The sequence below is a fragment of the Lagopus leucura genome, unplaced genomic scaffold, assembly GCF_019238085.1.
Source record: "Lagopus leucura isolate 7727_CA_CO unplaced genomic scaffold, USGS_WTPT01 Super-Scaffold_100022, whole genome shotgun sequence".
Lineage (NCBI taxonomy): Eukaryota > Metazoa > Chordata > Aves > Galliformes > Phasianidae > Lagopus > Lagopus leucura.
Genome location: NW_024962275.1, coordinates 7,726,651 through 7,742,612, shown reverse-complemented (window position 1 = coordinate 7,742,612; position 15,962 = coordinate 7,726,651). Strand labels below are relative to the sequence as shown.

The following is a 15,962-nucleotide window of genomic DNA, read 5'->3' as shown; positions in this document are numbered from 1 at the left end:
GCTATGCTATCACCAGAGCTGTTTATTTCCACCTAGGCTGATGATGTGAGACTGTTCTATTCTCCTGGGCACTGATTGGCCTGGGAATGTCACTCTTCACCCATCCTCTTGGGTCTGGACCTGGATGATCTTTAAGGTCCCTTCCAATCTAAGCCATTCTATGATTCCTCACAACTGCACAGTGGAAGATCCAAAGCAACAAGCAGCAGCCCACATAGCCCTGAAAGCTGTTTCCTTCTGCTTGACTGGTAATACCTGACCTGCACGCTGATTCCATAGCACCGTAATGCTCTCAGTTCAGTGAAACTTGCACCTTAAAATGGCTTTTAAGGTACTCCACCCCCTCCGTTACAATGTGGGTTCCAGCAGGATTCCGGTGCGACCTTTGGATCTGAGCGCTGCCCTCAAAAGACTCCCGGCCAGCTCGGCCCCGCCGCTCGGCTCGCGGCAGGAGGAGCTGCGGGGCGGTCCCGGGGCAGGGCGGAACCGGGGCGGAACCGGGGCTGCCCCATCGCACAGAGCCCGAGAGCGGCGGCCGCGCGGTGACGGCTCCCTCCCACGGCCGCGCCCGGCTCTGCATCCCGGCTCTGCATCTCCGTTCCTCATCCCCTCCCCGCATCCCGGCTCTGCATCCCTGACCCTGCACTCCTCAACTTCTTTCCCCGTTTCACCTCTCTTCCAGCCGTACAGAATCAGAATCGTTTGAGTTGGAAGGGACCTTAAAGGCCATCAGGTCCCACTCCCTGCAGTGCACAGGGACACCCACAGCTCCAGCAGTGCTCAGAGCCCCATACAGCCTGACCTTGGTTGTTTGCAGGGATGGGGCATCACCACCTCTCCGTGCAAGCTGTGCAGTGCCTCACGTGCCCATCTGCTTTCCCTAAGCCTTTCCTCCTCTTATCATACCGAACATTCACTGAAAGGCACTGATTATTCCTCCTTTATTCTCTGTTTGTATGCAGTCCTCCACAGCCCATGTGCATAAGGACACAGGGACAAGTTGTATATTCAGGACAGCAGAGAGCATCTCCCTCAGTGCAACCACGCAGGTGGATGGTTATTTCTCACTGCATTGATCTCTCCCTCTTCACATCTCCTGGCCCTCCTGTAGCCGGGGAAGGGATATCGTAGCAGTTCAGATGGGGGACTGGGAAGGAACGAAGCATGAAGGAATTTCAGCAGCATCCTGACAAATTATAAACTCCTATCTCAGGGTACACAAATCATTTTCCTGACACTTAGTTGGTAACGAGTCCCCCAACCTCCAGGGGCTCCTGAAGGAGCAATTAACGCAATTAACTACTGAACTCTACTACATTGTGATGCTATGGCACGGCACGGGGTGACATATTTCTTGTTCCTCACATATGGCATAGTGGGAGCCTACTAAATCCAAAGTGAGCAGAGAATCTCAATGTTCATTCCTGAAACTAAAGGTATAAGAAAGAACTTCAGACCCTTGCAATGTCTGCTTGGCCTGATTTTAAGAGGCGTTTGGTCAGGAAGATGGAGAAATCAGGGAGAAGCAGGTCCCACAAAGTCCCACTGGTTGGTGTTTTGAAGCAGTGCACCCTTTGCACTCATTCTGTTGGAAAAGCAGTCTGTGCATGTCTTGAAAGAACAGTAACTTTCCTCTGCTCCCATCAGCTGCAGCAGTTTTAGGGGAGCAGATGCTCCCTGCCCTCCAACAGTGAGTAAGTCATGTCTCAAACTCCCTTAGCTGTGCTGGAAATCCCCAGAGAAAAAACCAAAGCCGGCTTTCCTGATGACAGTCATATCAATATAGTGTGTTAGTGTACAGAGATGTGGAGCAGGATAGAAAAAAAAGCCCTTCTAGTCCTTATTTCAAGCAACAAGAGCAGCAAAGGTAACAAGAGCCACTGGAAATGCACAGCCACTTGCATTACTGATATCCTTCATACAAAGACAACATTTATACAGAAACGTGGTGCCATGTGGGGGCTTTACTCTGTAAAGCAGAAGACCCCCTGCTGCTCAAGCAGACTGTGCAAGCTGCAGCCTTGCAGCTTCTGCCAGGTGAGAACAGCCTTGTGCCCACACACACAAGCAGCTGGTGCTGCATGGAGCCCCTCCAGCCCTCAGCTGCTGCAAGGTTTTCCCTGCATCTCTTCACAACAACAGTCACTGATGTGGCTGCACTTCACACTTTGAAAGCTGCACTTACGTTCGTTGATGTCAGCAAGTTTGATATGTGTGTGTTTGAAGCGTTTATTTGGTGACATCAGCTGTGTTTCTGAGAAAGCAAGTTATGGGAAAAAAAAAGGTACAGAGACATTTCCTGTCCTCGCTCTGCTGAGGCAGCTTATAGCCATTTTCTAGTTTTATTTCTCAAGTTACTCCTTTTATCCAAATCATTTCAGCACAAGCCAGCGGAGACTGAAATTGCCAGAGCTGCAGGACTGATCGATGGATGTGTTCAATCACATCGCCTAATTGGCTCTGCACTGGTAGGAGTGTAAATCAGAAGTGATCCCGCTGAAGTCAATAGGATTATATCTGCTTATAAATGAGGTCAGAAGGGGGGAAAAGCAAAGCCTCAGCGGGGTCTAAGCAGCAAAAAGCCCCACTGGTTGCATGTCCACCATCAGACTGCTTGAAGGAAACCTGCTGATAAAGAAGGAGCCTTAAAGGAAGTTATCATCTGGGCTATTTTATCCTAAAGGAACTATTGGGAGATAATTCACTTTTGCCTTCCTGAGGCCCTTTACCATAGGCTGAGCATCCACAGTGGGCAGCCCAGAGGGAAAGGGACAGGCTGTTGTGCCCATAACACAGCTCTCCTCCACCACTCCTGTTTGATAGTGCTGCTGCCCCACTGACACCTCCACAATTTCCACCCACAGTGCAAAATGTTTGCGTTGAAGCAGCAGGCTGTGTCTGCTGGCCAGGAGGAACCTGGATGCTCCAGGACAGGGCTGGACCTGCTGCCAGACAGGTCCAAGGAGAAGAGGATCCAACTGGGTACTCTCCTCACTGCTTGCTGCCTCAATTTCCCCACTTGTGAGGTGGATATAGATTCAGGACAGTGAAATGAGGAGCTGGAAGTGGCATGAAAAAACAAATCATCTACTCAGAGCCTGCTAACCCAGCAGCAAAAGCCCCACAGATGGTGTTTTTGAGGATCCTCCTCATCTCCAAAAACAGAAACTTCAGAAACATCTCTTCCCTAATTTCATGAGCTCTTCATATATGTATACATATATATATATATTCATCTAGTACCTGACCAATCTGTTGGCCTTCTATGATAGAGTGATGGCATCATTAGACAAAGGAAGATTAACTGATGTCATCTACCTGAATTTCTGCAAGACCTTTGAAATGGTCCCACATCACATTCTTATCTCTAAACTGGAGAGGTATGGATTTGAAGGCTGGTCTGTTCAGTGGATAAAGAGTTGGTTGGATGGTCATAGCCAGAGGGCTGTGGTCAATGGCTCCGTGCCCAGGTGTCCCCCAGGGTTCCATCTTGGGACCATTGCTCTTCAACATCTTTATCAGTGACACAGACAGTGGATCAAGTACACCCTCAGTGAGCTTGCTGACGACACCAAGCTGAGCGGTGCAGTTGGTGTAATAGAAGGAAGGGATGCCATCCAGAAGGACCTGGACAGCTTGAAAAGTGGGCCCATGTGACACTAATGAGGTTCAACACGGCTAAGCGCAAGGTGCTGTGCTCAGGTCAGGGCTCAGCACTTTTTAGCAATACTGATCAGCTCATTATTAATTAAACAAGCCCTAATTTTGACTAACTGGCACCACTGGAGGTGTAGTTTCCCCTGGATGTTTGCTCAGGAGGATGAAAATGAGAAACACAGTTTAAGAGCCCTGATCTTGCTGAGACCAAGCAGACCCTTACAGACTTCACAACACACACGTCCTGAAGCTGATAAAGCTAAAACCTGCATGCTCTAAATGTGAGGTGCCCATTTCTGGAGTGCTCACTGCCCTGGGATCAGTAACACCCCGTGATTTCAGTGGTTTGCACTGGACAATTCCAGGATGGAAGAGAATATTTTCAGAGGTTGAAAGTCAGTCCAGAACCATGGGGATATGGCACTGAGGGCCATGGTCAGTGGGCATGGTGGAGGATGGGTTGGGGTGGGACTTGACAACCGGAGAGGTCTTTTCCAACCTTAATGACTCTATGATTCCACATTTCTCTTTGTATTTTCCTCTATAAAATTAATCTGTCAATAATTTCCTTCTGGCACCTTTTAATATGTGATTCCGTGTTTATGAAACGTAGATGAGTTTCCAGAGAGAAATATTTGCACAGAAAGAATAAGTCACAAACATTCACTTTGTGACAGCTATAATTCCTTTCCCCTGTTGCTCAGGCACTCCACCAACAATGACACAGGTTTGCAGGAAGTTGCTATCATATCTTCACACCAACACTTAATTAGCTGACGTTGCATCTCAGCTACTGCTTGCAGATTGCTGCAAACCCATCCATAGAGGGCTGACAGCTGAGTCGGGAACACAGACCTTCTGAAAGTCAGCCTTAGTGCCCACCGGTGTATAGCTAAGAATAGAGTGTGATCTCATTGGAAACCTTAATGCAGTCAGTGTTTTTCCTGTTTTGGGATTACAGAATTAATTTGGGAAGAGGCTGTGCCTGGTTCTCTGGAGCACTGTCCCCTTGCGTGGCAATGCAGTCACAGAATCATAGAATGGCCTGGGTTGCAGAGGAGCACAATGCTCATCCAGCTCCAACCCCCTGCTGTGTGCAGGTCACCAACCAACAGCCCAGGCTGCCCAGAGCCACATCCAGCCTGGCCTTGAATGCCTGCAGGGATGGGGCATCCACAGCCTCCTTGGGCAACCTGTTCCAGTGCCTCACCACCCTCTGTGTGAAAAACTTCCTCCTAATATCCAACCTAAACCTCCTCTGTCTTAGTTTAAAACCATTCCCCCTTGTCTGCCTTCAGTCCCCCTTCAGTCTGCCAGCATGGCACCATCATCCACCATCAGCACTCTGATGGTTCTGCATCCCTGTGAGTATCTCTGAGATGCTGTGCACAAGCAGACACCCTCACCTTGCCCATCAGATGGCTTGGAGCAAGGCTCAGCACCCAACCTTGGCCACTTTTCAACACAGGGCTTCATGTCCCGTTGTGAACCAAATTACACTGTCAACACTGGGGCTGCTCAAGGCACAGAGATAGCAGCAAACAAATCCCCAGCACAGTCCCTGCAGTGTGGAGTCCCAATTTGCTGCTCTGCAGCTGCTGGATGGGGCCTCACAGTTCCTGCTTAGGAGTCAGCAAACGCTGCCTGGCAGAGCTCCCTGCTGTAAATTACCCGCTGGGATCTATTAATCAATTAGCTCTGCTTTATGCATTTTAAGAGAAAAATAAAAGACCATTGTAATTTGCTCACACTTTAACGCTCCATTACCCTGCCAGAGCTGTGCAACAGAACCTGATAGGCTGATAGAGCACCTGCACCCATTGCAGACAGCTTCCAGCAGCCCTTCCTGCCCTGTGGCATTTCTTTGTCATCCCCTCCTTTGTCTTTATGCTAATCTCAGATTCGGCAGCAGAATTCAGAGCCACGGGGAGCCTGCCATTGATATTGACCCAAAGGCCAAACGGTTTTGCCTAATGAAACAACACCTTGTAAATTCCTGGAGAGAACAGGCTCCTGCTGCCTCCATGGGGAGAAGGAGCAGTTGATGTAGACTGTGAGATTTGGAAATAAGTATTTACATACTGAGATGCTTTTCTGGACTAGTGAGACTTCTTCTTTCTACTCTGGGAATGCCAGTGTCACTTGAGCTTTGCTTCACATTAACACCAACCTAGGAGATGGCTCCTGTCCCTCCTCTGCCAGTCCCTGGCCACCACTCCATGGCTTTCACTGCTTCTTTCCAGCTGGTGGTGGGATACTGCCACTAGAGCGGCATTTTGTGGGCACCTTAATGGGAAAAGAAAACCACTTTGGTTCAACTGGACTTTTAATACACAACAGATGATGGTGAGGCTGCTGAGAAGTTCCCTGAAAGGGCAGTGTGATGTGCAGGGACAGTTTTGTGTGGTGTGAGGAAAGCTCAACGCAGAAGAGCCCTGGATTCAAAACTTCCCCCAGTTTGAGTGCACGTTGCCTAAATTCAGCACTATGTCACCTGTGTGCAGAAATGGAGGTGGAGAAAAAGATGGTTATGTGACAAGGGTTTTCTAGGCCTTGAATTTCAGTTTCCTGTGCTTCAGTTTTCCCATCTGTAGAGTGGGAGGTGGTGCTGTCTCCTATCCTCCAGCACCAACTAGGAATCGTCTTAGCAAGAACTCAGAATGCTGAGTGCCAAGGGCCATGGAACCAAGAAGGGAATGGCAATGAAACAAATAGAGCTGCTCTGATTTACACTGGGGAAAAAGCAGAATCTGGGCACGCTGTCTCTGCTGTCTGGTTAGAAAGCTTTCTCCTGTTTTGGGCTCCCCATGTTCATGCTTCGCCTGTTTAAATTCCTGCTCCTTGCCTTTTGCTGCATTTCTGCACTTTCCTCTATTAGATCTACCCCTTCCCTCTTTCCTTTTCCCCTCAAATAGGTAAGAAATACGTAACTGTCTCTGTGGGAGACAGACCAGAGGAGTTCAAGAGGAGGTCCTGTTTTTGAAGTACGTCCTTGTACACATGGGGACATCACACCCACATGTGCAAGAGCCAGCAAAGACACCTGATGGCAGATTCAGAAATGGTTGTGCCTTCCTCAGCCATGCCCTGCTTTCCTGAGCTACTGAGTAACTCACAATCTTGTTTTCTTTTTTCCTTCCTTTTTTCCAGTGCCTTGGCTTTTCACGAAGAAATGCCTTCATGTGCAGTGGGCACAGTTGCCTTGCTCATGATCCTGGGCAATATATCATTACAGATGGAATGAGTTGCACAGACTGTCAGGTTAGGTTTCTTACCTTTGCGGATCCGTTCTGTGCTGCCCTCTGTGGCAGGATCAGCTGCCTGGAAGAGATGTGGGAGAGTGGGTGGTTATTCTGGGAGCAGAGCACTTCTGTGTTCAAGCAGATCACTGATTTACTGTTGGATCTACAAGTTTCCATTGCATTACTGAAAGGCAATGCAGAGCTAGCACCAGGTGTTACAGAGCACACGGCTCCAATGGAGCATCACGGGGCAGGGACTGCTGAGGAGCACAGCCCTCCAGCAAGCTCTCTGTGCTTGGCCAAATTAGAATCACAGAATCATTAAGGCTGGAAAAAATCTCTAGGTTGGACATCAAGTCCAACCATCAACCCATCCCACCATGCCCACTGACCACGTCCCTCAGGGCCACATCTCCACTGTTCTTGAAAAACTCCTTCCTCACTCATTCTTTGTCACAGTCTATAGAAATCTGTTTTTCTGACATAGTAATTCTCTAATGTGCGGCTTTTGTTTGTGTTGTTTTGGAAGCAGAAGTCCTGAAAGCTCCAATGTGGCTTTGAAACCTTGGAGAAGGACAGAGTGGGACTGGACACCCATCAGAGCCAGTGGGGTTCATCTGTGGTCCTGCTTTTTTTCTGTTCTCTTTCTGTTTCACCTGGCAGAAATGAGGCAGACTGCATAGATGGGAGACAGCTTCATCCATGGTGTGCTGGAGATCTCAAGGGACTTAAAACATGAGTACTTTATTTCTAAGTGTAAGTATAAGGTGTGGTACAAGAAGAAAGAAGACATTTGAACAGTGAGATAAGCCGTGCTGTGACCATTTCTGATACTTAGATGTTGAAGAATACATTTAATTAGACTTTGGCCTAACCATAGTTGAAGTGCAGAGCCATGTCTGCTCCAGGCAAAGCAATGTTACCATTTGGTCTAACAGCAAAACATTGTGTACCACAGATACAGATTGTGTAGCTGCTTTGTGATTTGGGCATCTCATATTTGTTTGCCTGTTTTCTCTTCTCACACTTATGTAAGACCAGGGAACCGTTATCTGTTGCTGAGCCAAAGACTTTCTCCAGGTGATCTTCCCAAGGAATGCGGGAAGGCTGCTGGCTTAGGAGCTGAACAGCAACCTAGATCTGTAGTTTGGCAAATTTGGCATTTACAGGCCTCTTGGTCCTCTGCACAACGTCCTCCCTCCAAAAATCTCCTGGTTCCCCTACGCATGTCTCATCAGATGTGGGAGCAGTTCTGACTGACAGTACTGCACAGGAGAACTGCTGGATCCTCTCTGCTCATGTCCTGGACCCTCCTATAGGGCTGTCTCTGTCACACACACTCAAAGCTTGGGGAAATGTTACCTTCCAATGCAATCTACAAGCATTTCTGTACTCTGCAAGGAATTAAAGGCCTTCATACATGGCACAGAGAGATGCTGTATCCCCATGCTGAGTGATATCAGGCAGCAAATCCTCTGCTGCCTGCCAAGTGCTCGGTATGGTGATGGAGGTGTTGTTGTCAGGAGGCATTGGCCCAACAGCCCTTCCTCAGAGACATGCAGGATGGGGCTGGTGGCTCACAGCTTGCTTTGTAGCCAGGGCAACAGGAAAAGAATGAAAACAAATTGACGTATTGTATCCTCACCTGGAAAGTTCCCCCGTGGCTGAAAACAGCAGACACTAATGCAGTTCATTTTGGTGGCAACTGACGAGGCATTCAAATAAAGCTTTAGAGTTTTCTCTGAAATACCACTTAGCATTGCTGTTTGCTAACAGCACATTGCTGTAATGGTGCAATATGGAGTAGAAAGACACGCACTTGGAGCTCAAGGAAGTTACATGCTATAACCCCAGCTCGGGAACAATTCAGTACAATAAATTCACCCTGCCTGGGTGTTGATGATGAAGGATCTCGGTCTTTACTTGGCAACAGAAAGAGAAAATAATAAAGTGCACAGGAAAGTCATTTCTTTCTTCCTTCCCTTAAATATTTACAAGTAATTTTACCAAGCTGAGACACGCTGGTGCTGTTACAGAATCACAAAATACCCCGAGCTCGAAGGGACCCACAGGGATCACTGAACCCAACCCAGCCCACAACAAGTGGAGAAGCTGCTGTCACGAGCAACTGCCGGAGTTTTCTCCTTTTTGTCAGGGCTGTCCGCCAGAGGGGGCCAGCAGGCTCCGGTGGGACAGCCCGTGTGCTTGGGAGGTTGGAAACAGGACCGCGACAAAACGCAGAGCGGTGATGTGCTGTCCCACATTTCACCCCAAATCCGTTCACAGAGCTGCACCCCGTGGGCTGGGTGTCCAGTGCAGCATAGCTTGCAGTGCAGTGTAAGATCTCATTAAGATTGTGTGCCTAATAATTATTTTCATCCTTAAACTTTCACTGATTTCCACTCTATGATAGAGAGTTCGTATTATATCCATATTCTCCCTGCATATATAGAGATCTACATAGATGTGTATATATATACATATTCACACAAGAGCAGTGGGCTGCAGCAGGCAGAAGTGTGGGCTTTGGGGCCCTCCTAACAGGATTGAGAAGTAAAATGTAGGCAAAGGTCTTCTCTGCAGCAACTGTTCTCATCTGAGAGAAAAACAAAGTCAGTTCTGAGAGATGTAGATCAGTGAATGGCCCAAAGCCAGCTGCTTCTGCGGATGAAAGCTGAGAACTAAACTGACTTCAGTTCTGAATGTTGTTCCAAAAAAATGTCACTTCCCAGGTCTGACACTGCGCACCAGTGCCTTTCTTGAAAACAAAATATCTAAGAGAAAACTTCTTGGGGCACTGGAAATTGCAGGGAAATGAATAATCTGTGTTGTACCTGATTCAGAGAAACAGCTTTGGAATAATGGTTGACTGTTGTTGTTGTTGTTGTTCTGGTCTTTCACATATATTTCTGTTGCTCAGATCACCCAGATTTTGGGTGAGGGAAGAGCCTTGCTTCTACACAGTTTGATTTTCCCCTTCTCAATACACCCTCCTTCACCCTGAATTAGGCAAGCACAAATTCATCAAACAGGTGAAGAAAGATGAGCAGACAGCTTCCATGCTGCTGCAATGGGGCTCGGGGGCTGTGTGTTCTGCATGCCACCAGATGCCTCCACTTAATGCAGTGGCAGCCAAGACATGGGTCCCCAGGCCAGCACTGTGCCTGTGGTCCACTTGTAGAACCCAGCTGACATCTGGAGAGAAAACCAAATCACCCTAAAGGGTTGATCACGTAAAATGTTGATCCTCTCTTGAGAAGATACAGAGGTATGAAGCCAACTGGTGATGGTTTATTCCCTACAGCAACTGGACTCCCATAACCACACAACCCCCAGCCCTGGAGCTGCCGGAGTCAATGCTACAGGATGCTCAGCCCAGCCATGACTGCATTCTGCCCAGCCTTACACTGCCGTTGCCACCAGGAGCCAATTGGTTTTGGAGCAAGCCCTGGTGATTCCTGAGGAGCCTCTCACACAGGATCAGAAACTCATGCTTACTCCCTGGTCTATCAACTCAAGATGGAGATGAATGGAGAATGACCAGATGATCTTAATGATTCAGCCTTAATGATTCCAGCCTTAATGATTCTATGACTGCTGCTTCTGGACTGAGGGTCTCTTGGTTCCCCAAGAACAAGAAGCGATTTATGTTTTTGCTGCCCAGTTCCCCTCATACTGTAAAACTGCAGCTCTGTTTCTCACGTTTCTCTCACCCCTCAGCTTCCTGCCTTCTCGTTAAGCCAAGCTGTGTTTCCAAAGCAGCTGCAGTAATGTCATTACTCTTTTAAATGAAAATCTCAACTCTTTCAGTAATATTGTTCCTCTGGCAACTGGTCTAACTGCATTTATCCTGATGGAGAGGTAATTTAATGCTTACTTTCATAATAAGCACAAATGAAAGCCTAATTATATAGGAAAGCTCTGGCAATTCTGTAATTATCCAAGCTGTTATTTTAAAGATCTCCCTTAATATGCCAATATTTATCACCTGAAACCCCCCATGTCTCATTCTAACTGTGCACAAACTGCTTCCCTTTTGGAAGAGCACTGATTTCAGGTAAATGACTCCTCACTGATACAACTTAAAGAAGCATCAGTCAAGCTTTAATGGCTTAATTTCTTGGTAATGTGCATACACGGACACACAGATTGCACAAGATCAATTTAGTAAGAGAATATATTGCACTGGGAGATCATACTTTGTTTTCCATGGCCAGCTCCCTTCAGCAGCCCCATGCTGGTGCTTTCTCTCTCTGAATCTTTGTGGAGATCCTTCAGCACTCAGATTTTATGTGTAAAAGCTATAAAATTTCTAATGTGGCATTTAAAGTTCTTTCCTGTCTCCAAGGAAGACCCATAAACAGAGGTGACACACAAACCAGGTATCACACACTGAGGCACTGATGTACCTCCACTGCACTTCTACGATCCAGCTGGACAGAAGGTGGATTGACTCTTGCACTATGAGCTTTCCAATTCCATTCTCAGAGAAGACACCACATGCTAGAAGTTAACCCATGGAGGAAGGATTTGTTTTTTTGAAAATTCTTTCATCTCCCTCTTTTTTCTGCCTTTTTCTCCCCCTAATTCCTGTGTGCATTCATAACAGGGGCCAGAAACTGACCTTCCAGCCGTGGGATAATTCTAGATCAAACTAGTAGAAGTTTATATTTAAAAGATAAATAAATAAGAAAAGAAAAAGATAATGAGTGAAGTGAGAATTGCTTACCGTCCTCCGGATAACTAATACCATGACGGTGGCTAACGCAAAGACGAGCAATGCAACAAGGGTAGCGATGATGAAATACAAAAAAGTTTTGTTAGTGGCTCCAAGCCTCCTTGAAACGGTGCCTTCATTCACATGCATGGCTGATTCATAGGAGTCTTTCATCTGAAAAAGTGTTTGCTCTTGTGCCAAGCACCTTCTTATATAGCTCTCAGGGTACTGGTCTGTATCTCCCCTTGATCAGGTTCAGGTCGCAGCCCATCTCTGTTCCTGGCAGGATTTTCCCCTTCATCCTGGCTCATGTGATCTGGAAAAAAAACTTCATCACTTGTGGTACAAAGAATGAGGGAGCTGGGGGCGTGAAGCAGGTCGCAGCTGTGAGGAGGGGAAGCAGCTTCATGTTCGTGATCAGGGATTTCGCGACAGCAGTCTTGTGTGTTGCATCAGAGGTTTCTGATGTCAGAAGGTGAATGGTTACTAAGATCAGTGCCCCCTCCCTGCTACTGGTTTTCCGTGAAAAAGAGAGCTATGCAAATTTTGTTTCATTTTATACTCAGTGCAGCTCTAGTTCGGTGCAGTACGCTGCCTGGAGCGCTGCCTTCCTGTTGCATAGAGCAACCTCTTGTTCTCCTCCGTACCATCCCAGTACCGTGATCTCCAGAGCTCTGCATTCAGAGATCATAGAATCATAAAAGTTGGGAAAGACCTCTAAGATTATCAAGTCCTACCATCAACACATCCCCACTAAAACATGTCATTCAGTGCCACACCTCTATGTTTCTTCAATACCTGCAGAAATGGTGACTCCACCACCTCCCTGGGCAGCTGTGCCAGGGCCTCACCATTCTTTCTGAGAAGTTTTCCCTAATATCCAACCTGAACCTCCCCTGATGGACCTAACGCCATTCCCTATCATCCTATTGCTGTTACCTGGTAGATGAGGCTGACCTCACCTTGCTACAACCTCCTTTCAGGCAGTTGTAGAGAGCATCCTGGACTGATCCATCCCAGTTACCATAGCCACTCTCCATCACACTTGTGCTCCAGACCCTTCACAGCTCTGTTGTCCATTTCTGCACACTCTCCATCCAGGGCCTCGATGTCTTTCTCGTAGTGAGGGGCCCAACACTGAACGCAGCACTTGAGGTGTGGTATCACCAGTGCTACCAGTAAGAGGGATGATCCCCTCCCTGTCATGCTGGCTGCACTATTACTGACACTGGCCAGGATGCCATTGGCCTTCTTGACCACCTGGGCAGATTGCTGGCTTATGTTCAGCTGGCTGTTGATCAGCAGTCTCAGATCCTTTTTCTCCATGCAACTTTTCAGTCACTCTGCTCCAGTCCTGTAGCAATGCGTGGGGTTGTTGTGAGATAAGTGCAGGACCTGGCACTTGGTCTTGTTGAACTCCATCCTATTGGCCTCAACCCATCAATCACCCTGTCCAGGTCCCTCTGTAGGGCCTTCTTATGCTCAGGCACTTCCTCCCAACTTGGTGTCATCTGCAAATTTACTGGATGCACTCAGTCACTCATTCAGGTCATCAATAAAGATACAGGACAAGACTCAGTACCAACAGTACCCTGTGGAACATCACTCATAACCAGACACCAGCTGAATGCAGCTCCATTCACCAGAATACTCTGGGTCAGGCCATCCAGACAGTTTTTTTAGCCAGCAAGGAGTCCAAGCCATGGGCTGCAGCTTCTCCAAAGACAGAGTCAAAGGCTTTACTAAGGTCTGGACAGACTATGTCCACAGCCTTTCCCTCATTCACACAGCAGATCACCCCATTATAAAAGGAGATTGGGTTGGTCAAGCAGGACCTGCCTTTCAGGAACCCCGTGCTGGCTGGGTCTGAATCCCTGCTTGTGCTGCGCATGCTGTGTGATTGCACTCAAAGTGATCTGCTCCATGACCTTCCCTGTCGAGGTCAGGCTGGCAGGCTTGCAGTTTCCCAGATCTTCTTTTCTTTCATCCCCTCTTTAGGTGGGTGCCACGCTGGCAGGTCTCCATTCTTTTGTATTGCTCCTGCCTCTGAAGGTCTGCAGGTTTTCACAGAAATGCATCAGGAAGGTGCCTTTGGTACAGGATGCAATTTTTAGGCAAAGGCAGAGAAAGAAAGAAGTCACAACAAAGTAGACGAGCACAATGTCAGGATGTGCCCACAGAGAATGTCTGTATTCACCTCCATGCTCTGACTTATTCGCAGCTGATCAATCAGCCCTGGCTTCTCTCTTGCCCACGATTCTCTCCTCAGTTCTAGACTGGTACCAGCATTTAGCCATGGGGTTTCTCACGGAACCCAAGTGAGATTTCTTTCACTGGAAGTATTTCCACTCCTTTTCATGGTGGAATCTTCAGTAACTCCTAACCCTGCACTTTTTATGCGAGGTGAATCCTTGCTCTCAGACTAGTCCAACTCCAGAGACACTTGGTTGTCTTGACAGTTTTTGCAGTTAAATGAGTGCCCTCTTTTGATTCATATTTATTGAAGCCAGATAACTTGTATCAGAACCAGATGATGAGGGGTATTTTGTCTTAGCTATTCTCAGTCCACAATCAGTGACATAAGTTCATCAGAATGGCCAAACAGGATCTTACCAACGGCCCATCTAACCTAGCAACTTGCCTTCAGTAGAGCACAACCAGAGCACAATGCCTCGTGAAAGATGTCAGAACAGAAAAAGCAGGGAAAGTTATTTATTGACTATAATTATCCAGGTTTCTCTGACTTCGGCATATAAGAGTTCCAAACCAGAGGTAGTACTTTTCTATTTAATCCAGTTCTGCTTAACTGCAGTGACTAGCAGCATCTACTATGCTTGAAAAGATCTTAAGCATCTCTTGCACATAGCCGAGCAGGTATTTAGCTCAGCAAGGAAAATGACTTACAAGAGGATAATGGTGTTGTAGTTTTAAGAATGTCACATCATCTTCGGCTTCACGAGGAGAGCACCGTGAGCTTACAGGTTTTTGTGGCTGCACAGAGATGTGCATGGTCAGCTCCTTTTACAGGGGCAGAACACTCGTGCTAAATCTACATGTAAGTAGAAAAGCAGATGCTGCAGAAACATGGAAAAAATTAGCTCCTGTCCTAAGAAGTGCAATCCAGATTAAATCTAGCTTGTTAGTTTCTAAAATAAATTCAGTCAGCCCATTAGCACGGCATTTGAAAGCAACAGTTTCTCGTGATCAAGCAATGCTGAGATCACAAAAAATAAAATAAAATAAAAAAAATTAGGAGACACAGAGCATCAACATTGTACAGTAGAGGTTACTAAGGCAGGAAAAACCTAAGACTGTCCCAAGTAACAGCAGGATGAATAGATTAGTCCCATCTTTCACTGAGGAGGGTGAAATACCTTGAAATACAGAAGGGAAATGTTGCTCAGCTGAGGCAAGTGTGCTGCTAAGGCAGATGGTGATTTTCAATCAGGACAAGAATGCAGGATGAATGAGTGCTTCTACTCCTGCAGTTCTATCTTAGGCAGTAAATAACCACCTCACCCCCCTATCAAGCTGGTGGTGATGCACTTTCAAACATAACTTCAGTACAATGCTCTGTTACCCTTTACATCCAACATCTCTCTATAGGGTTACCACACCACCTGCCTGATAATGCTTCTTTCCCAAAGCTGAGGTCACTGCTTTCATGCCTTCTCACCAGCATTGCATCCATTCTCACAAGCCCTGGTTGAGAGGCCAAATAGCATTGATTCTTAATATGATGCACCTGCTGCATCCTCTGCAGCAAAGAGCTTTACTTAAAAGGACAGGGAGGGAGAAAACGGATGAACCACAAAACCAGCAGTTCTAATGATTTCTTGGTAGAGTTTTCAAGTGAGCGTCTTTAGCAGAAAAGTACAAAATATCCTATCCCCTTATTAATATTTAGTTATCTCCTTCGCTGAAAGGAACCAAACTGCTGAGAACTGAAAGCACATCCATGTGGTCAACAGAAATTCACCTTTGTTTGAAGTCTGTGAGAACTGAAAACCCTTCTGGCAGACATTAAAGGCCAGTTCTGCAGAGACGTGTGGCCCAGTGACACTGAAATCCAGAGGTGTGAAGAGAACAAATGCCTTTGGGAGTTTCTGTTTTTATCCTCAATGGGAGCAGTGTCTGTTTCTTATCAAACCATCATTCACCTTTACATCCATACAGTTTGCTACCAGTGCCCCGTCCTGAGCTTTGAAAGACTTAAGAGGGCTCAGAGAACGTTCACCACAGTGGATCGTTAATTACTGTGAATGCTTCCTAGCTGTGCCCCAATTAAGGGTCTCAGGCAGCAAACATGGGGCAGTCGGGCTCCTGCCTTCAAAGAGGCTGAACTG

General features: G+C 47.1%; 1 protein-coding gene across 1 annotated transcript in view; it reads right to left on the bottom strand.

Moving 5' to 3' along the window:
* Positions 1–12,041, bottom strand: part of TNFSF8 (TNF superfamily member 8) — a 14,750-nt gene extending 2,709 nt beyond the window's left edge. Inside the window, exons 1-2 of the mRNA XM_042879203.1 lie at positions 11,629–12,041; positions 6,933–6,978 (exon numbers count right to left, since the gene is read on the bottom strand). Of these exons, the coding sequence (XP_042735137.1) occupies positions 6,933–6,978; positions 11,629–11,790 (208 nt within the window). The 5' untranslated portion in view covers positions 11,791–12,041. The remainder of the gene's footprint in view (positions 1–6,932; positions 6,979–11,628) is intronic.
* Positions 12,042–15,962: the final 3,921 nt, after the last annotated feature.